We start from the raw sequence: 26,427 nt of genomic DNA, 5'->3' as shown, positions 1-26,427 counted from the left end.
GCTCTTGTGATCCGTGTAGATATCACACTTCTGCCCATAAAGATAATGCCTCCAGTTCTTCAATGCATGAACCACAGCTGCTAATTCCATATCATGAGTAGGATAATTCTTCTCATGAATCTTCAACTATCGGGACAAGTATGCCACTACTCTCCCTTCCTACATTAACACACATCCCAGTCCGGTATACGAAGCATCGCAATATACTGAGAATGACTTGTGAACATCTGGCAGAATCAGTACTGGTGTCGTTGTCAACTTATCCTTCAATGTCTCAAAGGACTTTTGGCATGCTGGGGTCCACTTGAACTCAACCTTCTTTGCCAATAAGGATGTCATTGGCCTAGCAATCTTGGAGAAACCTTCAATGAAACACCGATAATAACCGGCCATTCCGATGAAACTCTTAATTTCTCGGACATCCTTTGGTGCTTTCCAGTCCAAGATAGTTGTTACCTTCTTTGGATCTACAGCCAATCCCTCTTGGTTTATAATGTGACCCAAGAACAGGACTTCACTGATCCAGAACTCGCACTTGCTAAGCTTGGCATACAGCTGACAATCTCGTAGCCTCTGAAGTACCTTCCTCAAATGCTCCTCATGCTCTTGCTCATTCTGGGAATATATAAGAATATCATCAATGAACACTACTACAAACTTGTCGAGGTAGTCCATGAACACATTGTTCATTAAGTACATGAAGTAGGCTGGCGCATTCGCCAAACCGAATGACATAACCATGAACTCATACAGTCCATACATGGTGATGAATGTTGTCTTCGGTATATCCGAAGGTCGGATTCTGAGCTGGTGGTAGCCTGACCTCAGATCTATCTTCGAGAACACACTGGCTCCTCTCAACTGATCGAATAAATCTTCAATTCTGGGCAGGGGGTACTTATTCTTGATAGTAGCCTCATTCAAGGATCTGTAGTCAATGCACATCCTCTTTGTTCCATCCTTCTTCTCCACAAATAACACTGGGGCTACCCAAGGTGAGGTACTCGGTCTAATGTAGCCTTTCTCTGACAACTCATCAATCTGCTTCTTGAGTTCCACCAACTCTGGTCCGGACACTCGATAGGCTCTCTTGGAAATAGGGGCGGTGCCTGGTATAAGCTCTATGGCAAATTCAACCTTCCTTTCAGGTGGCATACCTGGTAACTCCTCGAGAAACACATCTGGGAATTCTGATACTACATTGATAGCCTATGATGGTTTAATCTCTTCAATATGGGCGGTGACTTGGTGATAACTTTCTTTTCTTGGTCCACACAAGATCAACTCTACTAACACTTCTTCTCCTGATAGGGACACTAACTTCACCATTCTCTTATCACAACTAAGACTGTCTTGATACTTGGTTAGTCAATTCATCCCTAGGATGACATCTATAGTTGTATCCTGGTTACCCATAACTATTAAATCAGCGGGGAACTCTATCCTCCTTATTTGAACCTTTGCACTAGGGCAAAATCTATCAGTTTGGGTCCTTCCACCAACTGAACTAACTCTCATAGGTGGATACATGGGTGCTACTAGTATATTATGTGATTCTACCCATGATGCAGTCACAAAAGAATGCGTTGCTCCAGTATCAAATAAGACATTTGCAGAATGGTACTCGACTGAAAATGTACCTAGTGCCACTCCTAGAGTCTCCTGGACTATGTCGGCCTCCAAGTGGTTCACCTTTCCATACTGGGCACGAGTTTGCCCATGGTTGTTGCCTCCTTGCTGCATTGCATTCTGTCTGACTGGGGCATTGGGAGCTGGCTGCTGCTGAGTTGCTTTCTTTGGGCAATGATTCGCCTAGTGGCCTTGTTCCCCACAGTGGAAACATGCACGACTTCCTCCTTGCGCTGACGCTGCTTGATTGTTCTGGTTGGTTGCTGGGGGCAGGAAGACGGGCTGCCTGGTTGCTCTGACGCTAGTATTGATTTCCTCCTTGCTAGTTATTCTGACGGTACTGCTGCTGCTGATACTAACGCTGATGTTGGTGCTGGTGACCTTGCTTGAATAGCTGAGGTGGGTTGCCTGAGTAGCGAGGACGGCTGCTACTCCCAACCTGAGGTCCACCAATCTTGTGTTTCCTGTCCTCCATCTCCCGACGCTTCCTTTCTGTCATGATTGCTTTGTCGATCAGATGCTGGAAGGTAGGGATGGTGTGGTTCATCAACTGCTAGTGGAGGGGATCAACCAATCCTCTTAGAAAGTGGTACTGCCTCTTGGCATCCGTGTTGACATCTTCTGGGGCATAACGCGACAGCTGCAGAAACTTGTCCCTGTACTCACTGACAGATAGGGTACCTTGCTTCAGGGCGAGAAACTCCTCCTTCCTCACTATCATCAGTCCCTCGGGCACATGGTAGCGATGGAAATTGTCCCTGAATTCTTCCCAAGTGATGGCTTCAGGGTTGGCATGGGTGGCGAGGTAAGACTCCCACCAAGACTGGGCTGCTCCCCTCAGCTGTCGGGGACCGTACAACACCTTCTCACGATCATTGCACTAGGCAATGTGCAACTCACGCTCCACGATACGCAGCCAATCTTTCGCGTCCATGGGATCAGCAGAATGGGCAAAGACTGGGGGATGACCCCTCATGAACTATGCCCGCTTGTCTCTGGGCAATTGAGGCATCTAGACTTGCACCTGAGGCTAAGGCGGTGGTGGTTGCTACTGCCCTTGCTGCATTGCTGCTAAGGTCTATCCGATTGCCTGAACTACTTAAGTCTACATCAAGAACATTTGCTCAATGGTCGTTGGGGGTGGCGGTGGCAAATGCTGCTACGGGGCTGCCTCCTCTTGGGGTGCCTGCTGTTCTGGCTGAGCACGCCTCGCACCTCTGCGCCTGTTCTCAGACATCTGTAGAAATCACACACATATATCAAATCTGATTCTACAGTCTTTCAGCATAAGAAAAGATGTATAGAAAATCTTCATGGCACTGAACAATTGACCATCTTCACTGACAGCTTCTCAGATAAAGAGGAAAGTGGAAATAAATGGATTACCCAACTAAATAATCGACTTTATTAATAACTACACCAAGTTGCAGGGGATACCCACACCTTGGTGACAATCATTACAAAGATCCAACTTTAGTACATGTCCATCATAACAAGCATCCAACATAAAATAAGCAAACTAACTCTAACTAAGACTGACTAGACTAAGACACTGAACTAAGCATTATTACAGACTCCGACTCTGTCGATCTAGGGATCCAAATCTATTCGGGTCCTGCAGTCTGGGGTACCATAGTCGAAGCGACCACGGGGCGGTGAACGGTAAGGGTGCTGAATCCCGACAGGGGCGGGAGAACCACCATCCAGATAGTGGTGTGCTGCACACACAGCACGCAATTCCGCAACCTCCGCCCGAACCTTGCCCAACTCGTCGAGGGCGTGGTCCAACTCTGTGTTGAGCACGGCAGCCAAGTTGACCTTAAACATGTTTAAATCTCACAAGCTTAAACATGTTTAAATCTCTAAGGTTCTCCTTTTATTTATTTTATTAAATAAATAAAACTACATCTACATTAGTTCATACTTAATCATAAAAATTAGAATGTGTAGACAGTAAATGAAACTATTTTATTTGGACAGAGAATAATCCTATGAACATTTTGCAATTTGAATCACTAAATTTGGAGTTTATATGCAAAAGTTATGAAATAAACAAGTTTGGGAATTCAAAATATGAAATTAGGTCTAATTCTGTGAATATTTAAATGTCCAGGGTTAAACCTGCAAGATACAGGGGCCTGCGCGCGAAAACCAGGGATGGCGGGTTGATTTCCTATAAACCGAGGGTCTCTTTAATAAACTACCGCGCGAAGGGGTATCGGGTGAATCTAACCGTCAGATCTAAAACCAACGGCTGAGATTAGATCTGCGGCCGAGGGCGCGCGTGCGGGCGGGCGAGCACTGACAGGCGAGTCAGGGGCGTCAGCGACAGAGGGGGAGGGCGCACTGACCGAGCTGCCCCAGCGCCAGAGAACTTGGGCGCTGACAGGCGGGCTAGGGGTGCAGGGCGCGCACGCGAAGCGGTATCCCGCGATCTGGGCCATGCGATCAGAATCGGATGGAGGGGATCAGACCGGGGAGGGGCGAATGACTGCGGGCGGCGCCGCTCCTCTCCGCGGCAGTGAGGTCGCCGGAGTTGAGGCAGGCATGAGCTAGGGTGGCTCTGGGGTCGCCGGAGTTGGACAGAGAGGGAGAGAACGCCACGACGAACTCAATGGCGGGGAAGAGGCCACGAATCCGAGGGCAGAGAGGGGAGAATGGCAGAGAGAAGGTCTCGGGCGGGCCGGAGTAACTCCGGTGAGGAATCCCTGTCGCTAGAGGGGGCAATCGGTCGTGATAGGGCTCGAGCTAGTTCCAGTAGAGGTGGGGGGACACCTTGGGCCAAAGCCCAGGCACTGGACGAGGTCGGGTGGCCGGACACCGTGTGGGCGCGGCGAGCTGGCACGACCACACGTCGGCAAGGCCAAATTGGCTAAGAGCAGGCGCGAATAGAGTAAAACAAGCACAGGGGCGGGAGTCTCACCTCGGGGCGGAGCTCGGGGAGGCTTAGCGCGGTCTCCGACGAGCTGGATGGTCGGGAACGCGGGCGCGGGTCTCCGACGGTGGCTGGCAGCGTGGGCAGAGCGCGAGAGAGGGTGGAGCTGCGCGAAATGAGGCGGGGGCAAGCACGGGGCACTGGCGTGGCTCTAAGAAGGGAGATGGGCGCGTGGGCGGGCGTCGTGGTTGAGAAATCCGGCGACGTGTGCGAGTGCGCACTCGCCGGTCTACGACGGGCGCGGGGAGGGCGGAACTGACAGGGAGGGTCCACGGCGCAGAGAGAGAGGAGAGGGGCGCTCGGGGCAACGGCTCAGCAACTGGCGAACCGGGCCCGCGAGGCAGAGAGAGAGAAGGGGTGCGCGGGCGAAGAAACTGGCGCCGACAGGTCGGCCCCACTAGGCAGCGAGCGAGAGAGGGAGAGCGCACGGGAGAGAGGGCTGCCGCTGACAGGCGGGGTCCGCCTGTCAGGCGGCGCGGGCGCGCGGGCGCGCGGCCTGGCTGGGCCGGCTGGGCTGCATTTCCTTTTTCTTTTTCTCTGGATTTTCTAATTCCTTTTCTATTTCTTTTCTATAGGGTTTTCAATTCCAAATTCAAATTAGGTTTCAAATTCAAATAAATTCAAACATGTGCAACACTTCAAAGAATATTTTAAGCTCAGCATGATGCAACATGTCATGACTCATAAATGTTTTGGCAAAAATAAATAATTAAATCCCCCTAACTTTAAGCTATTTCTACTTAAAAGGGAAAAATCGAGAGAGAATCTAGAGAGAGATAAAACCTAGAGTGAGAGAGAGAAGAGTAACACATGAATTTGAGTGATAATTAGAAAGAAATTTTATACCCCCAAATTCAGAGTGTTACACATGTCCGGTGAGCCAACGGAGCAACGATCACCAGCGCGCAACGGTCGACTGCAAAAGTGAACAATGCGGAGTCAGAAGTCGGAGCAGCGATGTCAGGACGCACCGGACATGTTTGGTGTGCCACCGGACTGTCCAATGCAGCTAGAAGACAAAAGACTTCAACGGTCAACCGCTCCAAACCCCAACAGGCAGCTGACGTGGCACGCACCGGACACTAAACAGTGCCATGTCCGGTGCACTACCGGACTGTCCGGTGCACCATCGACAGCAACGCCTAGAATAGTGGTTGGGGCTATAAATACCTCCAACCACCTCCATTCAAGTCATCCAAGTTTTCTGAACTTCACATTCATTGCAAGAGCAAAAGACTACACTCCAAGACACAATCAATAGATCAAATCCTCTCCAAGCCCCCAAATCAACTCAATTGCTTAGTGACTTGAGAGAGGGTGTTTTGTGTTCTTTTGTTGCTTGGATTGCTTTCTCCTTCTCATTCTTATTCTCTAAGTGCTTCGTAAAGCTAGCAAGAGACACCTAAGTGTGTGGTGATCCTTGCGGGGTCTTAGTGACCCAAGTGATTAAGGAGAAGCCTCGACCGGTCTGTGTGACCGATTGAGAGAGGGAAAGGGTTGGAATAGACCCGGCCTTTGTGGCCTCCTCAACGGGGACTAGGTTCTTTGAAACCGAACATCGGTAAACAATCACCGTGTTCACTTGTTGATCTTCACTTGATTTGTTTCTCTCTTTCCTCTCTCTAAAAGTTCTCTTGCTCATATTGATTTGAGTTTGCTCCCAAGGTTATCCGCATTGATTGAGCAACTCATAGCAAGGAGAACTATCTTCCGTTCTCCGATTTAATTCTAATGCTAACCCCGGCCTTAGTGCGTGTTCAAAGTTTATAATTTTCAGGTTTCGCCTATTCACCCCCCTCTAGGCGACTTTCACTTATTTTTACTATGTTTTTCAATCGCACTTTGATTACTCGTTAAGTTGATGACTATGTAGATGTCTCCGACATCATGATGTAATAAATTAATATCCTTTATGTTATTATTTGAGCACTGTGTAATGGTGTTCATTTATGTAATCGTTGTGTACGTGAGTTCTGATCCTGGCACGTACATTGTTCGCATTCGGGCTACCTTCTAAAACCATGTGTGACAATGACACAAGAATTATACAAGTTTAGGCCACCAAAATGTGTAAAACCCTACGTCCTTTATGTTGTGGAGATGGTATTGCTCTGAGATCGAGGTTACAATGGTGCACAACTATGGTATGCAATAAGTATTGGGTGAGGTTATCTAATAAATTGTAGGTGTCCCTAACCCTCTTTATATAGGATGACGTGTTTAGGGTTATAAGTCAGTTTCCTCCCTTATTTACTAGTTTCACGACCTTGAAGGTTTGTTTCTGAGTCACCGGGAGTCCTTGCGCCTTCCTTATCTGAAAAAACTGTCGCACTATCTTGATCCCCAAGCCATTGCGTCGTCTTTGAGCCTGAGTTGGGTCGATCAACCCATGTAATTAGTCGCGCGACCTACTTAGTCCTTTCAACGGCCCATGTACAGAATCCACGCTATGAGAACCTAGATATCTATCCCACAAATCATGCCTTGTTTCATGATATCGCATTATTTTCATCTTGCTTATTATAGAAGACCCATTTGATTCCAATAATATTGCTCTTGAGTCTTTTCACGAACATACATACTTGATTTTTTTAAAAATTGTTGAGCTTCTTTTGTATGCGTGGGCGGATATATGTAGTTCTCTCTACAAAGTGCTTTTTGGGTCAAAGGATACTTTTTCAGAATCTTGTGTTTTCCTGTATTTTTAACTAATTTCTATGAAATTTCTATATTATTTCTATAAAATTCATGTATTACAAAGGAGCACTAAAAATTAATGGTGTGTTTGGTTTGTGAAGTTACATTTTATATTTCATGGGTGATGTATCATGAGTTTATCCTATAAATTTTGATATAATTAAATTCTTTCTGATGTATATTTTAGTTATTAGCGAATAAGATGGTGACAGATAACTATTCCACAAATCAAATAGAAAAAAAGGTAAGAAGTGAGAATACCCCTGATTTTTGCGAAGGGCGATGGCCCTATGTAGAAACTAAAGAGCAGTTCTCTGTAGCGAGTGCCGTCCCGATCCAAACCCCAACGCTAATAGGGTATTCGGGTGAGCCGGCAGCGGCGTCGGCTCGGCTCCGGCTGGGGGGTGCGGCGGCAGCGGCGTCGGCCTTCGCGGGAGACGCGGCGGCGGCCGGGCGAGCTTCGGGCTTCGGGCGTGGCCTCACGCCCGCGCCTTGGCGGCCTCGCCACGGCAGCAACGCGTCAGGGCGTCGGCCTTTGCGGGAGACGCGGGCACGCGGCGGGCGGGCTTCGGCCGTGGGCCTCGCGCCCGCGCTTAGGTGGCCTCGCTGCGGTAGCAACGCGGGCATCAGCTTTCGCGGAAGAGGCGGCAGCGGCCGGCCGGGCTTCGGCGGAGGGCATCGCGCCCGCGCCAGGCGTCGGCATTCGCGAGCTTCGGTACAGGCTGTCTCTTCTAGAATGCTAGGTAAAAACAACGATCTTTTGGACTTTATGTTCCTGAAACCAGTTCGAGCTTCTGCTCTTAGTTTCCAGTTCGAAATCTCAATCAGATTTTCTGCAGACTGATGTCTTCATAGGCGTTCCTTCCATGCTGTTACATTTGTTCTAATCCCCTTTCTTGGAAAAAGGATAGAATTACATGTTTACCTTGATCTGTGGCAGTGGCATTGAGGGAACTTACTCAAGAGTAAATTAAATCCATCCAATTTTGATTGTTGATTGTTAGTTTTTATATAATTGATTATAGTTGCATTGCATTCCATAGGAGGCAAGGATAGGATGGTGAAGTAGTTTATTGATAAAGATGTGCCAAAGAATAGTTCTGAAACTAAAGAGAGCTGGGTTGAGCAAAAAGGACTACATATTGAGCTTAATATGGATTACCTTTTGGTTAACAAATCTTCTTTATTTGTTGTTTTTCTACCCACGCGGTTGTTTAAAATGTTTCTTGAGAATTTTGAATTGATATTGTTTTTTTGTGATCCTTGTTACATCAGTTACATTTGTTTTACTGTTAGCAAGGTTTGTAGCCTCCAACTATTTAGCCCTCCACTTGATCCATTTCTGTGTCTGTCACCGGTGGTGATCCACCTGGAGTTGAACAAAGGAATTGTCAATTTGTTAGATGGTAAAGAACCCCTAGCTTTGGTTAGATGGTTTGATTGATGACATTTAATTTGCGCTAGTCCTTCCTTTGCTGTGAATGAGTCATCAAATAAAATGTAATGTTGCAGCAGTTTAATTTCTTTTAAAACAAACAAAGGAATGGTTAGTAGTCAACTGAAACCCAATGCCTCAATTTACTGGATGTACTTTACCCATTCCTGATGATACGAGACTGTTTCTGAGTATGGTGCCTTTGATACTTCATACATGACTGAAATTTCCTCGTCTATTAAAAAATTGGAGTGAATAAGTGTGCATTTTTTTAGGAGTGGAGAATTGATGCCGGAGAAATGCAAGTTTGAGGACAGAAGACCTCTTCAGGACTAGCAGTTCTTGACATCTACACGGTTCAACACCTGTTTCTTCTGGGGAAGAAAGCACAGCAATTCATTATGAAGAGCAGCGACGGAAACCAAATCAAGTTACAACCAATGTGGAGAAAAGTTGCCTATGGGGGAAGGCAGTCAGGATATGATGATAACTACACTGACGAGTCCTTCCTTGAGGAGATGGTTATGAATGCCAATGTCGTCAAGAGGGACCTTCTGAAAGTGATGATCGACTCTGTATCCATATCACAGTATCTTTGCATCGTCGCTCTTGTGGTTTCTACATGGACCCTAACGCTGAACTTGGACATTGATGAATCTACTCTCCTCAAACTAGATGTTGGTCTTCTCCTTGTTGGGTTCTGGGTCCTCTTGCTCACAACTTGTCCGTTCTCGCTGAAGCTTCTGACAAAGTATGTCCTCAATATATCATTCTTCATAAGCGGTCTTTATGTTCTCGCACCAATTTATCATACCCTCACCAGGTCCATCAGTTCAGATTCAATATGGGCCCTTGCTGTATCTCTTCTGCTGGTTCATCTATTTTTACACGATTACTCTGGTTCAACCATAAGGCCTCCAGGCGCATTGAACAACCCAAAATTAACTAGCAACATCTCCTTGAATGCATCGATAGTAGCCTCTGTCCTTGTGGCTTCGCGGCTGCCATCAAGGCTGCACGTCTTCGCAATCATGTTGTTCTCCTTGCAAGTCTTCCTCTTTGCACCCCTCATTACTTTCTGTGTGAAGAAATACCATTTTAGGCTTCATCTGCTATTCTCCTTCACGCTAATGGCTGTGGCCCTGAGTGTCACATACCAGTTGCATCGAATGTTCTTCACTGTTCTATTGGCGCTACTTGTTTTTGTCTCAATCGTTTGCCCTTACTGGCTTATAAGGATTCAGGAATACAAGTTTGAGATCAATGGCCCCTGGGATGAAGCAAAACTCTGCTTTGATATAACTGAATAGCAGTGCTAAGTTTTCTTTAGGAATGATTTGCATTGAAGATTGGTTTGGTTGTATATACTGGCATATAGGCTCGCTGCGAGCCTTCATGGCATAGGTGTTTTCATGTGAATGTATATGCTATTTAATGGATTTATTGTGTTACCGAGACTAATTCTTGGCATGCTTTGACATGCCTAATGATCACTAATTCTGGTGTCACTGGCAGTTTGGGATGTTAAAAAGCTACTTTGTAAGGAAGATCTACATTCTGTCTTTTGCTGACTGACATATTTGTGAGGTGAAAAGCTATTGCATATGTGGGATTTGTTTTCCTTGTTTGTATATGTGAACATGGTGATCTTAATGACGAACTACCGACAACTAATGAACAGTAAATAACTGTCTTATGGCATTTGTTTTTTGTCGAAGAAATTGTTGCTGAATCCAATGTGGCACGAAGGTGTGAATGGAGTTCAGCTCAATCTGCAGCACACTGAAACATGCATTTGGGAGTTGCGATGCTAAGTGTTGATCAAACAGAGGTAGAAAGACACGACGGAGGGTCAAATGGGGTGGCCCAGAGGAACCCCCGTTTCGAGAGGAAGAAAGATCCCAAAACACGAGTGCTGGTCCAAATTTACTTAGTTATTTGGTCACAAAAGGCGCTATGTAAGTTTTTCTAGATCAAAGCTGAGTATCTCCAAAAGTTCCTTAAAAATTCAAGTCAATGAAATAAATATAGAGTTGGATTTTTTTATTTCTACAATAGGTTTCAATAGTTAGTTTTCTATAAAACTTGAGAGAGAAAAAAGGGTTCCATCTGAAAACTAATGAAAGGGTGGTTGGTGTTGAAGGGGGTGTTTTACAAAATAACAAAACTGTTCCTTAAAAATTCAAGTCAATGAAATAAATATAGAGTTGGATTTTTTTATTTCTGCAATAGGTTTCAATAGTTAGTTTTCTATAAAACTTGAAAGAGAAAAAAGGGTTCCATCTGAAACTAAATGAAAGGGTGGTTGGTGTTGAAGGGGGTGTTTCACAAAATAATAGAACTGTTAGTTTTTTTTGACAGTATGTTTTTTAAACAACTTGGGAGTTGTTTTAAGATTTTTTGGAGGTGTTTATAATCATAACTTATTATATTTTGCACGACTATATGTACACTCTAATGGAAACAACCTTAGAACTAATCCTCTATTTAAGATTATATATTTTTCAATTCTCGATGAGTCAACCAATTTTAAATTGACCAAATATTTATAAAAAATATTACACTTATAGTACTTAATAAGTATTATTAGATTCATTATGAAATACATACTTATAGATATTTTCTATAAAATTAGAAAATTAGAAGAGTTTGACTTTGCTCTAAATCTATAATTGCATTTTTATTAGAGACCGTTTGGTTTCTCTAACTAAAATTTAGTACGTGTCACATTAAATATTAGACTATATTTAATATATGTAATTATTATTCAGACATTCGATGTCACATCAACTAAATCTAGGCTTAATTAGGTCTAATAAATTTGTCTCGTCTTTTTGTTTTTATCTGTATAATTAGTTTTATAGTTAGACTATATTTAATATATGTAATTATTATTCAGATATTCGATGTGCACAAGGACTGAATTTTAATTGGGTGGAACCAAACACTCCTTAGTAGAAAGGGAATAACAACCATTCACTATGTCATATAAAAGTGTAATCACCTTTGGTTCCAAAACCCAGAAATGTATTAATAAGTTCTCTCTATCAACACTAGTACTATCGCATCAATGTACACGTATCTAAAGAGATCACATCTTATATTATAAGACTAGAATAAAAAATAATTACAGTATATATACTAAAACAGATCCAGTATTCCACTAGCTAGACTAAACAAACTAAGCTAACGGTCAACTACTAGTCAGAGCTAAAAAATTAGCCCAAATTAGCTATAACGGACTAACAACTATTTAAAGATTTAGCTAGAAATAACTCATTTATTAGTCCTCCTATTTTGATCCACTAAAACTATTTTAACTAACTAGCAGTTAGCCCTTCTATTCAACTACACCCTAGATCGGAGATATCCCTTTTGGTTTGACTCTTTATAGCCCTCATTTTCCTCTCTCTCTTGCTTTTCACGTGTTTAGGGCTATTTTGAAAACTTAAATTCACTCCATAATTTCCAAAGGATGAGTAGAAAATTAAATTAATTTCCCACTCGATCCTCGAAAATACTGGAAGCGATATAAGTTTCCAAATTAGCCTTTAGTGCTTTTTCAATATAAAGTTTTCTGCTATTAGGGTTTTCCCTATAGTTTAGTTTATCATAAAAAAGACCCTAGAATTAGCCCTTCTATCCAACCAGACCCTAGAAGCAGCTAATAGTTAGCTTATTAATATTTCCTCCGTTCTAGTTCTAAATAGTAATCGTTTTAGCTTAGTTTTTATGTCTACATTAAAATGAATAATGATGAATCTAGACACATGTACAAAACATATACATCAAATATTGTATAAATCCACTAACTATTAATAACTAATGGATCAAACATGACCTTATGTCTAATACTCCATTGCACAAATGAAAATCTACATCAAAGGTAAAGCTAGCCTAGCGAGCTATTTTTATTTCATTGTCATTATATAAGTGTTAATCATCATCATTTTGCACGTCCCTAACGGGGTGCTAAATGCTTCGCTAACCGTTTGGAAAACGAATGTACAGAACTCAAATCTGTGCCAAGATTCGACGAGCATCGCAATGTGAAGAGCTCAGCATCATGCACAGTACATAATCTTTTGACTTGCTCATCAGTAAGCATCATCTGGAACCGAATGAATATTCAATGAAATCAGTATACTCGTCAATGGTCAGACCTTTTGCACCTCCAAAGATTCATCTCCTCCTCTCTGCGCTGATAGTAAGGCGTTCAAAACTCCTCATAGTGGGATCATCCTGGCCGATTCTTCCAGGTTTTGGGAATGACGAGGTCCTGCCCTCAAGTCCAGTTGACTGGTGAAGCCTTTGATTGGTTGATGGACGGCTGCTGCTGCTGGTGGTCGGGACTAGGTGGCTACTGCGATTTGGGTCGCTGGGATCTCCAGAACCTCGGCTGCTTGACAGAAGAGCCTTCCTTGATGTGCTTCCATTCCGAGATGATGAATGCTTTCTTTTATCTGAATCAACAGCCTGGAATACGTTGTGAAAAGTGTTATGCGATGAGCTCTTTAGTCAATCACCGTGGGATTGTAAATAAATTCTTTGGTAACCACCATGCCCTGAATATGACTAAAGACGGAGGAACAAAGAAATTCAATTACTTCAAGCACCCATATTATCTGCTGACTAGAGCTACATATTTTCAAGGCACTAAAAGAAAAATTTAGGGCTAAGGGCTAGTTTGGGAACACCATTTTCCCAAGGGATTCCTATTTTCCCAAGGGAAAATGAACTAATTTCCCTTGGGAAAATAGAAATCCCTTGGGAATTGATGTTCCCAAACTAGCCCTAAGTATATTTTCCCAATGCCCCTGCCCCCAAAAAAATCACATTGGCCCTTCTCCTGCCCACATTCATGAGCACAAGCCACCAGACTCTTGCAACAAACATAAGAAATACAGTTTCAATTATCACCTAAACATCACCAATTCACCAAGTACACAGAATAAATACCAATAGAAATCGGTCGAGAGTTCTCACCATCTTGGATGCCATAAGTGAATCCAACAGAGTCCTGTGCTTTGTGTGTTCTCCGTATTGACCAGAACCAGAGCCGGTTCTTCTAGCAAAAGCACCAGCTTGACCAGTGAATCTATCTGGAACATCTTGTCTTGCTGTTAAAGAGAAAATATGAAAATTTGAGCCTCCAGGTTTCCACCTTGCTTATTTCCTAAATGTAAGGTTTCAATGTGAGCGCAACCGACAAACCTGCAGCTCGTTCAGCCCTATCCACAGATGGTCCCACCAAGCCACCTGTCTTCCCGCTCAGCTGGCAGTGAGTGAGAAACCACATTCAGCACAGTGAAACTAGCAAGTAGCAATAATGGCAATTTTCAGAAAAGGTGCAGACATACTCGCAATCTGTTATTGTCCACAGCTTGCCTTGACACAGTCCAATCAAATACATAATCAAGCTGGTAACCTGAAAGTATTCAAAAGAAACCATGTGAGGAATATGAAGACAAGCAAGAAAGTTTATAACTATAATATTTACTTACGTACCTTCACGGATGAATAAATCCCGGAAATTTTTCTTCAAATAGCTATAGTCTGGCTTATCTTCAAAACGCAAAGAGCGACAATAATGGAAGTACGTAATGAATTCTGATGGATAAGATTTACAAAGGGCCTGCACAAATCATGAAAACATGGTCAACAAAAATCAGATTACAATCAAATCAAATGATAAATGAAGCTTGTCACAAGAATTGTATGTGTGGGAACAGTTCAATTACCTCAATTGAGGTTAGCATTTTCTTCTCACTAATTTTGTCATACTTTTGTTTTTTTGTTCCAGCTTTCAGGCCTTGCCAAGGAAGGCTGAGAGGACAAGCATTCAGGAATATATAATCACAAGAAAAAAAAGGTAATTTGAACACTAGAAAGCAAGTGATTCACACCTTCCTCTTAAGAAGTACATCAGCACATAACCAAGAGACTCTAAGTCATCTCTTCTGCTTTGTTCTGTATAGAGAACCATCAATAACACACACCAACAGTCAAAATAACACACATCAGTATCTAGTTAACCAAAGCTTACAAAAGAAAAAATGTATATTGTGCTGCTTGTGAGAAAGTTTTTGGACAAGTGACATTTTCTGTTGATTGGCAAGGCACATTTTTTTAAGTTTCAGAAGTGTAAGCAGTGGGATGGCACGATGGTAGAATCTCTCCACTTTTGGCCAGGTTTTCGTATCAAATCGGCCTCCTTGCAGATCACCTTGTGTGGGAGCTAGCACTGGGTACACCTCTATTACTAAACCAACCATAATATAAGACAAATTTTCCTTTGTTAGAACAAGGCTTTGACCATCAATTGATCTATTAAATATGCTATAACATATACAAAATCATAACCACAAGTAAATACTTTTTTAAGTAAAGGATCTATTAACATCATTTAAAAAATATCGTATTAATATAATAATTGTTGGCCAAAGGTTCATCCCAATGAAACATACGCCTTATATTATGTGACAAGGGGAGTGTTGATGCCTTTTTATATTTTAAGAGTTTTCATTTCCATTGGGTCTCATCTTCTCTAGCCCACCCCAACTTAGTTGGAACTAAAAGGCCATGCTGTTGTACTACATTGTACCTATAAAAACCTAAAAGTTGTGGTTCTGTATTATTAAACTTTATTTAAACCTCTTAGGCCATCTCCAACGGAGCGTGGATATAGGCGTGTAAAACATTGTTTTGTACTGTAGACTACACTATTTACAGAGCGGAGTTTGAAATAGAGAGGCTATTGAAGATAACATTAGTATCAGCGCTTAATAACAGGTAGTGATACTCACCTACTCCAAGATGGGTGTTTACACTAGCATATCGTGCAGTTCCTGTGAGGTTTTTGTTCTCCCTACAGTAATGACAAAGAAAAACATATAAGCTTCAAACTTGTAAACCCAAGCTGTAACAAAAAAGTTTTAGAGGTAACTGTTTTCAATATAATGGAAAAAATAATCATGCTTTTATATAATGAAATAAGTAATCACCTGTGATAAGTAGTCCTTTTCTTACAATGGTAGTATGGTACTAGTACTATGTAACTCATGTTCGGGATCTTTCTTAAAATTGTAGAAACAACTTCTAAAAATGGCTGTGCATATTCCTTTTTTTGGATGTGTGTTGGGAGGGGGGCACATTGCATGGATTTGTTTTACTTCTAGAAAATAAAATTCAGTTTAAATTCGTTCAGATTTTATTGAACAGAGGCCCCGTTAAGATTTCAGGTAGATTGCATGGAATGACAGTAGAAAATTAGCTTTTAAAACCAGTACATTCAGTAGCAGATATCAATCCATATTATGTTCCAAGAAAAGTAACACATTCTCAAAGCAAGGTTCAATTAATTAAAGAGCAACGCACAACCAAGCTGTTAACTAAAGTAGGCAAAACAACACATCTGTCAAACAGAATAATAAATGAAGATTATCTCAAAGGTTGCTTCTACAGTGTTCGGAAACTAGTGTTTGATACTAAGCAAATGACATTCATAGTGAATGACAAGTACCATGCTAGAAAACTTCCAGGTATAAAGAGAATTTGCTTCATAGCGTTCATAAGAATAGTTTCTGATTACCTGTATGGAATGTGTTTATGAGTTTGGAGGTCCCGATACTTCTTCGCAAGGCCATAGTCAATGATATAAACCTGTAAAGTGTGCACTCAATTTTTTTAAGAAGATACACTTCGGTGGCAGTAAACACATGTTATATCAATCACTTAAAAATATGCTTGTTTTTTTTGTAGTAATTGCACAAAATATACATGGCAGCAGTTTGGATGTAGATATTATCTCATAAAAGTTAGCATAGTTAGAGTAGCCTTCAATGCACAATAACAACTTTTAGCCCTCCAAAGACGATATGTTATAAATATCATATATTAGATACAGCATATTCAAGCTGTGGCCACTCAAATCTTCTCAGTTGCAGTCAGTGTTATTAAAAACTACGTTTAAACGACAAAACTCTAATTAGAGGTTGAAACCGCGTTTTGGCGTTCTAAACTGTAAAACACAGTGTTTCATGCGTCCAATCTGGCCCAATCTCCACACGCTTGCCCTACTCCCCTGCCCTAAAGCCCAATGGCTAGTAGCACACCACTCTGCTCTCTATCATCGCTGCCGCCTAAAGGTGTTGTTACTGTCGTCTGCTGCAACTTGTGCGCCCTCTCCCTCTCCCTCAGCGCCGAGTGTGCCCTCCTTCCGCGGCATGTGCAGCCGCTTCTCCGCGTCGTGAGCCGTCCGTGCTGCTCCTCTCCCTTCGCGCTGCCCTCTCCCTCCGCGCTGCCCTCTCTCTCCACGCCTCTGTTTGCTAAGTAACCAATGGCCAGCACCCAGCAGTCGAGTCCTCTCATCCTCTCTGCCTCTGTTTTGGTAAGCTAGTAACCTCTCTGTTTTGGTATTTAACTTCATGTTATTGTCTGAAATTATGATATATTGGTATTTTTCCTATGTTGTTTAAAAGTCAAAACTTCACCATGAGCGTTTCAACGTTTTAATAACCTTGGTTGCAGTGAATCTTGTAACAAAAAATAAAAATAAAGAAGTATGGGTTAATTTAGTCATCATGATCGAAACAGAAGTAGACTGAGTGTTATAAACAAGCTTATTAAAACGATAAAACGTTGGAACGCTCATGGGTGAAATTTTGACTTGTAAACGTTTAAACTTTGTTTAAACGTAGTTTTAAACAACATAGGAAACATGCCAATATATCATAATTTCAGACAATAATATGAAGTTAAATACCAAAACAGAGAGGTTAGTGGCTTACCAAAACTTCACCCATGAGCTGGATTGAACCCCAAAAGTAACTAATAGACCGGGCCCAAAAATAGCTAATGGTCTAAAATGCATAAAACACAGCGTTTTACAGTTTAGAACGCCAAAACGCTAAAATGTGATTTCAACCTCTAATTAGAGTTTTGACGTTTGAACGTAGTTTAAACATCGTTTAAACGTAGTTTTAATAACACTGGTTATAAATAGCATTATGTGGTATTTAGCGATCTGTCTGTCTCCTCAGACAGCTAACCACCAGTACGTGGGAGAAAATAGCTTAGACCCTTCTCAAACAGCTATACCCATTGATAGCTTGAGCTATAGCGGGAGATATAAAAGTTGAAACCCTGCCCGTGACAGCAGCCATGCAGAGAACAGTCTATGGCCATTGTGCTAGAATTTTAGGCTGACTTGCGAGCTATATTGGAAAGCTCAAACCAGCCACAACAAATATTTTCAGTAAAATGATCATGAGTAGCACCAACCTGATTTGCTTTACGACCTAAGCCCACAAGGAAATTGTCTGGCTTGATATCACGATGAAGGAACCCCCTCGTGTGCATGTACTCTACCCTAGTTATCTGTATGAAAACAACATGAAGACATTAACTTGGCAAGGAAATCAGGCCATCAATTTTACAGGTATGTCACCATACAGGTAACAAAAGCTAAAAAACGAAATGATATATCCCGCAAGAGAAACTAACCATCTGATCAGCTAGCATAAGTACTGTTTTAAGGGAAAACTTTCTGTTGCACTGGTTGAATACGTCTTCCAGACTTGGACCAAGAAGATCAATGACCATGACATTGTACTCCCCATCCACCCCAAACCATTTCAAATGAGGAATTCCAGCTGAAGTTTGGAAAACAAACAAACTAAATCAGTGAAAGCATATGAAACAAGCGACCTATGTCCCTGTATTAGTACTTACTTCCCCCTTGGAGAAGCATGTATAGTTTCGACTCATAATGAAGCTGAGGATGCCTTGATTTTACAGATTCCTGGTAAACATGAGATGGACAACAGTCAGGTAGCATGTCTTGAGGTTGAAAGGGGTACTACCAAGAGTAAGACTGAAATATCATACTGTCTCAAAAGGTAACAGTATCTCAAAAGGTAACAGTATATGTTCAGGCTAGAAAGCCATTACAAATAGAAAAATATAACCTAACATTCTCAGCACTTTTTTTTTGCTTCAGTCAATCCATGATCATGACATATATACAGGATAGAATGTAAAACTTTAAATTCTCTTATCATAGACCACAAGATATCAACATTCTGCAAGTGCTTTCTTCATATGCTCTGAAAATATGCCTTGTTACTTTCTTTAAAAAAAAAGGAACTGTTATACAGCCACACTAATGAAAGGTAACAGAACCATGATTGGAATTAGAACTGGATCCACAGGTCAATTCGCATGGACAACCAAGAAAAGGTTTTAAAATCTTGTTATTACTCATGTAAAAATATAGCTCGGGACCATGCCAGTCTTTTTTAAAGCAATTACATGCAGAACATCATCCATTTTCTGTCATCCCATAATCTACACACAAATTCTTCACGAAACCGTTGCTAGAATGGTAGACCATGATATGTTTGCATATGGAACAAACTCATGCCGAATGCCAGGCATATAACTCCACGACAGAGAAAAATGGTGCACGAACAGTATCAGATTATCTCATACCAACTTGATAGCCACCTCCTCGCCGCTCTGTATGTTGACGCCTGCAGCCAAAAACAAACATCAGCGCATCAGCAACAAATGCGGAACGACGAGCAAAACAAAACAGCGGCGCGTAGGAATCCGCAGAGACGCGTGAGAGATTCAATCAAGAACCCGGCGAGACGCTAACCGAGATAGAGCTCGCCGAAAGATCCGCTCCCGATCTTCTTCCCAAGCTTAAACTTCCCTCCGAACACGTGCTCCATTCCCGCGACCCCGCCAACAACCGCCCCGTAGATCGTCGCCCTCCGATGGAGAACGCTTACATTGCCAGTCCGCAGAAGATTCGAGCCGGAACGACCGGGAACAAGGGTTTCCCCGGATCTCTCAACACAAGGTAGATTCCGCGCTGCGAACCGCCACGTGCAACGGAGCAGTCAAGGCCGACCGGCGGACGGGCGGCGGCGGTGAGGCGGATCGAATTGGCGAGAGAACTCGGAGGTTTCGGGGCCTGGGGCGAGGGATTCGCGTCTCTGATTTCCGGGAGGATTTTAATTTTGGGTGGGTGAGATGGGGGGCGCTCGTAGAGAAAGTGTGGCCGGGTGGGACGCGGAATTCGTGGGAAACGGACGGGGGCTGGAGTGCTGGACAACGGATACCAGCGATAGGGGAGGCACGGCGATTCGTTCCCGTTTCGTTGTGCCTGCGGTACTGATCCGTGTCTGCTTCTGTGTTGCCTCTTGCCCCCTGGTCCTTTGTTGCGTCTGGTTTTCGTGCTTTCGCATGGTTCTTTCCTTACGCAGATACCCGTCTTTCCTCTTTCCTATATTCTTTGGTTATCACTAGAAACGTGCCCGTGCGATGCCACGGAATACAAATTGCGACCCTCCATGATACAGAGATTTGTTTGTTTAGGTTAAAAAATATTTAATCCCTTCAAAAAAAATTTACTCCACCGATTGTACTTCATTTTTCCTTGCATCGATGGTACAGAGATTTCTCTGCTGGTATTTCTTCCTCGCGGGGGTAACGCTGCAGTCCTTGCCCATGCGCTTGACTTGGGACTAAACTGGGAGGTCAAGAAATTCCAGGAACTGTCCTACCAATTACCAGTACGAAAAAATCACAGCAGCCACCCACTACCAATTCACCGTATGATCGGATAAATACACAGCAACCACCACCAATTCACGTACTACAGTGGGGGTAAATACACAGCAGCCACAACCAATTCACCGTATGGTTGGGGTGGAAAGATCGTGATGATTCCTGTTTCGGATTTCCTCACCGTTTTTTGTTGGGGTTTGCTACGTCCTACGACGGCGAAACAACCCACAAGTTTTAATTTGGCGACGTCGTACGGACCGTCGGTGGCTAGCATCCTGGATCCTGGTTCATCTGTCGTCTCCAGGGATTCGGCATGGAGGACGGCGTGTTCTGCGGCGTGTTCGACGGGCACGGCCGCTGCGGTCAGCTGGTCAGCAAGCTGGCGAGGGACCACCTCCCCTTCATGATCCTGAGCCAGCGGAACGCGCTGCTCCTGGGCTCCGACGACGACGGCGATGGCGACGGGGACGACCCGGCCTTCAACGACGCGTCGCCCACGGCGCCGTCGTCCACGGACGGCAGCCGCAGCAGGTGGTCGTCGCCGTCGTTGGCGCCGGCGCCGGCACAGATGCTGGAGGTGTGGCGGGAGGCCTACGCCAACGTGTTTGAGACCATGGACAGGGAGCTCGGGTCCAGGCCAGGGTGGACTGCAACTTCAGTGGCACCACGGCCGTGTGCGCCATCAAGCAGGGGGAGGACCTCGTCGTCGCCAACCTCGGTGACTCCAGGGCCGTGCTGGCGACCGTGTCGGAGACGGGCTACCTGAAGGTCGTGCAGCTCACCACCGACCAGAAGCCCAACGTGCCTCGTGAGTCCTCCTGATCCATCGCTGGATTGAACATGCGGGGGTGGATCCCTGTTGGACGACGGGCGCTAGGCACGAGCGAGGATCCCGCATGGTTGTTGGGCGGAGGCGGCTACATGCATGACGGGGATGGAGGCGGGGGCGGGAGCGAGGCTTGCGGGGGCGCGAGGATGGATGGAAGATGAGGCATGCGGGGGCGGATCCGTCGCTAGGCGCGAGCGAGGATGGCATCGCAATCGGACGGTGGGGATGGAGGCAGGGGCATGGTTGTGCCTAGTCTACACTATCGTCTTAAGGATTAGTAGAGATATAGGTAAACTTTGTTGTCCGATCCCAGCATGGTTTGGCCCATTGTCTACAGAACCCATGCCAGCCCGGCCCAATCATCAGATTATGCTTCAGCCTTAGGTACGTACGACGGGTTAGATTTGTTACATACCTGTCTTTTTTCTATTTTTATAAAAAATATATACTAATTATTAAGACTTCAAGAGTACAACCATTATTCTATGTTCTGAACATGTGACCTCTCAAGTAAAGGCCAAGAATAGCTACCGCTACACCGCATGTGTGTTTATGTCTCCATCTATGACAGAAAACACATCAATTATATCTCTCACCAAGCTCACTTGCTACCGTTGCACAATGCGTAGTAGTAGATAAGTATCACCGAGATTCTTGAATTATATTTTTGGATGAAGGTAATATTATTTAAAGAAGAGCTTTGCATGCAATTTCTTTTGTTTGAATAATGTTTTATACTTAAATTCCCTTTTTTGCATGCGTGACATTTATTCTTCATAATATTTTTTCCATGGATCAGACTTATGAGTCATTTTCATAAACCAATGCCAAATATGAATCCATGTTTCTTACTTGAAACCCCGAACAAACACCATGAGCAGGAGGCACTCGCGTTGGCGTCGCTCATCGATAACGAGAAGAAGCTTGGCGACTGTCAGTTCGACCTCTAGAAGTAGTCCTACGTGGTCGCATGCGCCGCTGTGTACGACAAGCTCATGCGAAGCCGCCACTTGGACGTGGTCCAGAGCAGCTGCACCGCGCTGTCCATCGTTAAGCAGGGGGCTCATGGTTGTCGCCAACGTCGACGACTCTCGGGTTGTTCTGGACACCGCATCCGACGACGACGCCATCACGCCGTCTAGCTCATCGTCCAACTGAAGCCCAACCTGCCACGTAAGTCGCTACTGTCCGGACATGAATTCTTGTGCGCTGGGATGATGGACGTTGCTGACGTTGTGTGAGTATCCTCAAACATGATGTATGTAGTGGAGTAGCGCATTCGATGGTGCAACGGCCAGGGGTACTACATCGCTGATGAGCCCGGGTGCACTTCGTTTGGCAGCCCAACCAAGAGTCATCGGTACTCGTTATGTCGCGCGCGTTCGACGACTACTATATCGAGGATTGTGGCGTCATCTTGGCGCCGGAGGTGATGCAGAGGAGGATCGACAACAGTGATCAGTTCGACATCCTCGCCACCGTCAAGGTAGCTTTTGTGCCGGCCTACCTTTAATTCTCTTCGCAAACACACAAACTTGCATTTTGTTTAAGCAAGAGCGTATGATGGTGCGTGTCTGATTACTAACGATGTACGAGTGAATTTCTTCCGACACGTGTGGAACATGCTCTCCAATGATGAGACCATACAAATCGTGGCATATATCAAAGTCTGCATGATACTGATAGTTGCAATGTAGTAGTGAAACAACTAGATTAAAATAACAAAATTTATGTATGGCTAGGATCATAAATTGATTATGAAACATTTTCTCATAACAGTATAACACACATTTTGTATAAGTTATCGTAGTATACTGGTATTATATATTCCCGTTGCAACGCACGGGCATTCAGCTAGTATAGAATATACCTAGTATAGAATATAAAATATGAAATATAAAATATATATGTTCTGTTAATTAGATAAGTGTGAATATGAAGACAACAACCAAGATTTAAAAATTCGGCCGGTAGGAAAAAGACCGCCCATAAACCTCCACTTATGCATGATTTTAACTTATTTTTTTTAATATAGCATGAAGGGGTCTATATATGTGTTCTACCAAAGTTGATCTAGTTGTTAATCAAAGCCAACTAAACTAGGTGTTTAAAGACCATTAAGGCAAATTAAAATTGACATATCCAGATTAAAGATTACTTGTTGTCGACTTGGCCAAAATGCTAGTCTTTTCATATCAATTTTTTACATGAAAAAAATTAAAGAACGTGTTTTAGAGTTACTTTCTACTAAGATAACAAATAATACTATCCGCTATCTATACATAATCGGATATAACTAATCAAGGTGTCTAATATCCAATCAAACCTCTCTTTTGTCCTTCTAACCCCTTTATTGTTTGTTCATCTCTTGATAGTTTAATTGTTCTTCGTCACATAAGTGTGATTGGTTATTTTTTGATAGTTTGCTTGTAAACCTTTCTATTCTTCGTCACAACCTAAAAGCAAAAGTAAACCCTAACCTATTTTATGATTCACAACAATCTACCTATCTAAACCTTCTAAACCCTAGTTTAAGACACCAAGACCAAAGAAGAAATAAGATCAAGCTCGTCAAGAAAATATGAAAGCCAGGCTAGACCTTCAAACAAGTCAGAATCCACCATCTAGATTGCGGTCTTTCTTCACCTAAACCTTTCTTACTCCAACCCACCCTTGCTGCAACCATCTCTTAGCCAGCCTATCAGATGGCTTGACATAAAAGAAACTCATACTTCCCGAATCACATACTAGTTAATATTAAAGAAAAGAAAACCTTTGATTCTTGAACTAATCAGAAACTAAAGACTAAACTACAAATTAAATCGTACGCATCCCTTTTTCTACGGATCACAAGGACAAGATTCTTTTTAAGGGGTAGAATTTGTAACACCCAAAATCCTAATTTGGGGTTTATAAAAGTTTCTCCAGAATATTTGAGTTAAAATTTGAAACTAGGACTTAACTTAAGGCTTGGAAACAAATAAAAAGAAGATAAAGTGGAATGTTACTCACATGAGCTATATAATATACTTAAAAATATAGAAATAAAGTAACTATTGATTATATATTAGCTTCTCCTACAACAAATAAGGAATTAGTATTTATTATGAAGATATCTCCAATATGGATATACATTCAAAATGATATTTTCTCAAAATAAATAAAATATGTGAAACATTTACGTAAGTAAAGTAATAAATTAAATAATGTCGGCGTTTCGACCCCGGGGGGTCCCTGGACCGACGAGTAAATTGTCGCTGCGTGTCCCAGCCCAGATGGGTCGGCGCAAGACGAAACACAAGGGGGAAAACAGTAAGGGGAAACCTCGGCCTCGTGTTGTCCTGCGCCCAGGGCGGATGCGCTTGCAGTAGGGGGTTACAAGCGTTCGCGAGGGAGAGAGAGAGAGAGAGCCTGTGCGTCAGCCCGTCCTCCCGCGTGGTTGAAAGGGAAATGTGCCTTTGGGCCATTTCTAAGTATTTTGGTGATTGAGTGCCAACACAAGTGCTTTTTGTGTTGATCTATGAAATGTGGTGAACAAAGTGCAAATCATGTCAAAAGGTATGTTTCTAGACTTAGTACATTGTTTTATGGACTAATGTATTGTGTCTAAGTGCTGGAAACAGGAAAGATTGAATTGGAAATGAGATGGCTCTGTTCAGCCAAAGTCAGCTCGGTCTAGGTGCACCGGACTGTCCGGTGGTGCACCAGACAGTGTCCGGTGCGCCAGGCTGGCTCAGGCGAACTGGCTGCCCTCGGGAAGAAATTAACGGCGTACGGCTATAATTCACCGGACTGTCCGGTGTGCATCAGACAGTGTCCGGTGAGCCAACGGTCGACCGGGCCAACGGTCGGCCGCGCGATCTGCGCGGGACACGTGGCCGAGCCAATGGCTAGAAGGAGGCACCGGACTATCCGGTGTGCACCGGACAGTGTCCGGTGCGCCAACGGCTCTCAAACCTCAACGGTCGGCTTCGCCAAATAAGGAAGGATATCCGCACCGGACAGTGTCCGGTGGTGCACCGGACTGTCCGGTGCGCCAGTCGACAGAAGGTAAGATCTGTCTTCCAGGATTGCTTTCAACGGCTCCTAGCTGCCTTGGGGCTATAGAAAGGACCCCTAGGCGCATGGAGGAGTACAACCAAGCATTCCCTGAGCACTCTTGATCACTCACACTCCATTCTTGCGCACTTGTTCGACATTCTAGTGATTTGAGCTCCGTTCTAGTGTGCTAGTCTTTTGAGCTCAAGTCTGGGTCTTGTGTGTGCGTATTTGCTGTGATCTTTGTGTCTTGTGTGAGTTGCTAATCCCTCCCTTGCTCAGTGCGTCTTTGTGATATTCAAGTGTAAGGGCGAGAGGCTCCAAGTTATGGAGATTCCTCGCGAACGGGATTAAGAAAAGCAAGCAAAACACCGTGGTATTCAAGTGGGTCTTTGGACCGCTTGAGAGGGGTTGATTGCAACCCTCGTCCGTTGGGACGCCACAACGTGGAGTAGGCAAGCGTTGGTCTTGGCCGAACCACGGGATAACCACCGTGCCATCTCTGTGATTGATATCTTGTGGTTATTGTGTTTTGTTGAAGACTCCTCTCTAGCCACTTGGCGTTTATTGTGCTAACACTTAACCAAGTTTTTGTGGATTAAGTTTCAAGTTTATAGGATCACCTATTCACCCCCCCTCTAGGTGCTCTCAATTGGTATCAGAGCCGTTCTCTTCACAAAGGGACTAATCGCCCGAAGAGATGGATCCTAAGGGGAAGGGAATCGTGATCAACGATAAGGAGAAGGAGTCCTTCGCCAATGTGGGGGATAGATATCCCCTGGGTCCACTAAAAGAGTAAAGGACCTCACGAAAGGCCCAAGGGCCCAATAAATCGTAAGGTCATTCTTTCGTGGGCCTGGGGAAGGACAACCAGAAAAGCAGATCGACATAGGGCCGAATTAGTGCAAACCCGGACAGCCCACAACGCTGAGCATGCAACCGCAATAGAGATCCGACTTTCCTGCGCTGGAGCCCCCATGCAACGGAGCCATGCGAGGATAAGTCGGCCGAACTACAGGGAGATAAACTCAAACAGTTCACTATCTTTTAGCCACACGTTGTTATCATATCCACATGTATTGCCCCACGGTCGAGTATATAAGGCCTAGGGGGCACCCCTTCATAACGATCGACCCCATTACTTAGCCACCCACTCGAACTCTCTGCATTCTCAATTCAGAGAGCTCTCCTGTAACCTCATTCACCAAGCATACTCACCAGGACGCAGGGTGTTACGCATCTCTAAGCGGCCCGAACCTGTAAACCTTGTTCATTGTCCCTCGTGCA

General features: G+C 43.8%; 2 protein-coding genes and 1 pseudogene across 2 annotated transcripts; 2 read left to right on the top strand and 1 right to left on the bottom strand.

The window, feature by feature from the left end:
• The first annotated feature begins 7,650 nt into the window (after nucleotides 1-7,650).
• On the top strand, nucleotides 7,651-10,316 carry LOC100273079 (phosphatidylinositolglycan synthase family protein). Its single transcript, NM_001147528.1, has 2 exons — nucleotides 7,651-8,004; nucleotides 8,972-10,316. The coding sequence occupies exon 2, from the start codon at nucleotides 9,098-9,100 to the stop codon at nucleotides 10,004-10,006; it is 909 nt and encodes a 302-aa protein (NP_001141000.1). The 5' UTR covers nucleotides 7,651-8,004; nucleotides 8,972-9,097; the 3' UTR covers nucleotides 10,007-10,316.
• Nucleotides 10,317-12,578: 2,262 nt separating this feature from the next.
• LOC100279946 (putative casein kinase family protein) lies at nucleotides 12,579-19,761 on the bottom strand. The gene is made up of 14 exons (NM_001152896.1): nucleotides 19,357-19,761; nucleotides 19,188-19,228; nucleotides 18,429-18,498; nucleotides 18,201-18,349; nucleotides 17,979-18,074; nucleotides 16,288-16,358; nucleotides 15,503-15,564; nucleotides 14,603-14,666; nucleotides 14,438-14,522; nucleotides 14,205-14,331; nucleotides 14,057-14,124; nucleotides 13,911-13,971; nucleotides 13,683-13,816; nucleotides 12,579-13,172 (listed from the first exon to the last, which is right to left on the bottom strand). The coding sequence occupies exons 1-14, from the start codon at nucleotides 19,430-19,432 to the stop codon at nucleotides 12,879-12,881; spliced, it is 1,398 nt and encodes a 465-aa protein (NP_001146368.1). The 5' UTR covers nucleotides 19,433-19,761; the 3' UTR covers nucleotides 12,579-12,878.
• LOC109945829 (probable protein phosphatase 2C 12) lies at nucleotides 19,737-21,095 on the top strand (annotated as a pseudogene).
• The last annotated feature ends 5,332 nt before the right edge of the window (nucleotides 21,096-26,427 follow it).

This window comes from Zea mays, chromosome 4 (assembly GCF_902167145.1).
Source record: "Zea mays cultivar B73 chromosome 4, Zm-B73-REFERENCE-NAM-5.0, whole genome shotgun sequence".
NCBI lineage: Eukaryota > Viridiplantae > Streptophyta > Magnoliopsida > Poales > Poaceae > Zea > Zea mays.
Note: the sequence above shows the minus strand (reverse complement) of the source record. Positions and strands in the feature narration are given on the sequence as shown.

Bases quoted from the DNA above. Each gene is read 5' to 3' on its own strand.
- LOC100273079 (NM_001147528.1), top strand. From the start codon at position 9,098: ATGAAGAGCAGCGACGGAAACCAAATCAAGTTACAACCAATGTGGAGA.
- LOC100279946 (NM_001152896.1), bottom strand. From the start codon at position 19,432: ATGGAGCACGTGTTCGGAGGGAAGTTTAAGCTTGGGAAGAAGATCGGG. The intron at 18,350-18,428 runs GTAAGTACTAAT...TCCAAACTTCAG, and splicing joins CATGCTTCTCCAAGGGGGAA to CTGGAATTCCTCATTTGAAA. The intron at 13,173-13,682 runs GTGAGAACTCTC...AACGTATTCCAG, and splicing joins CACTTATGGCATCCAAGATG to GCTGTTGATTCAGATAAAAG.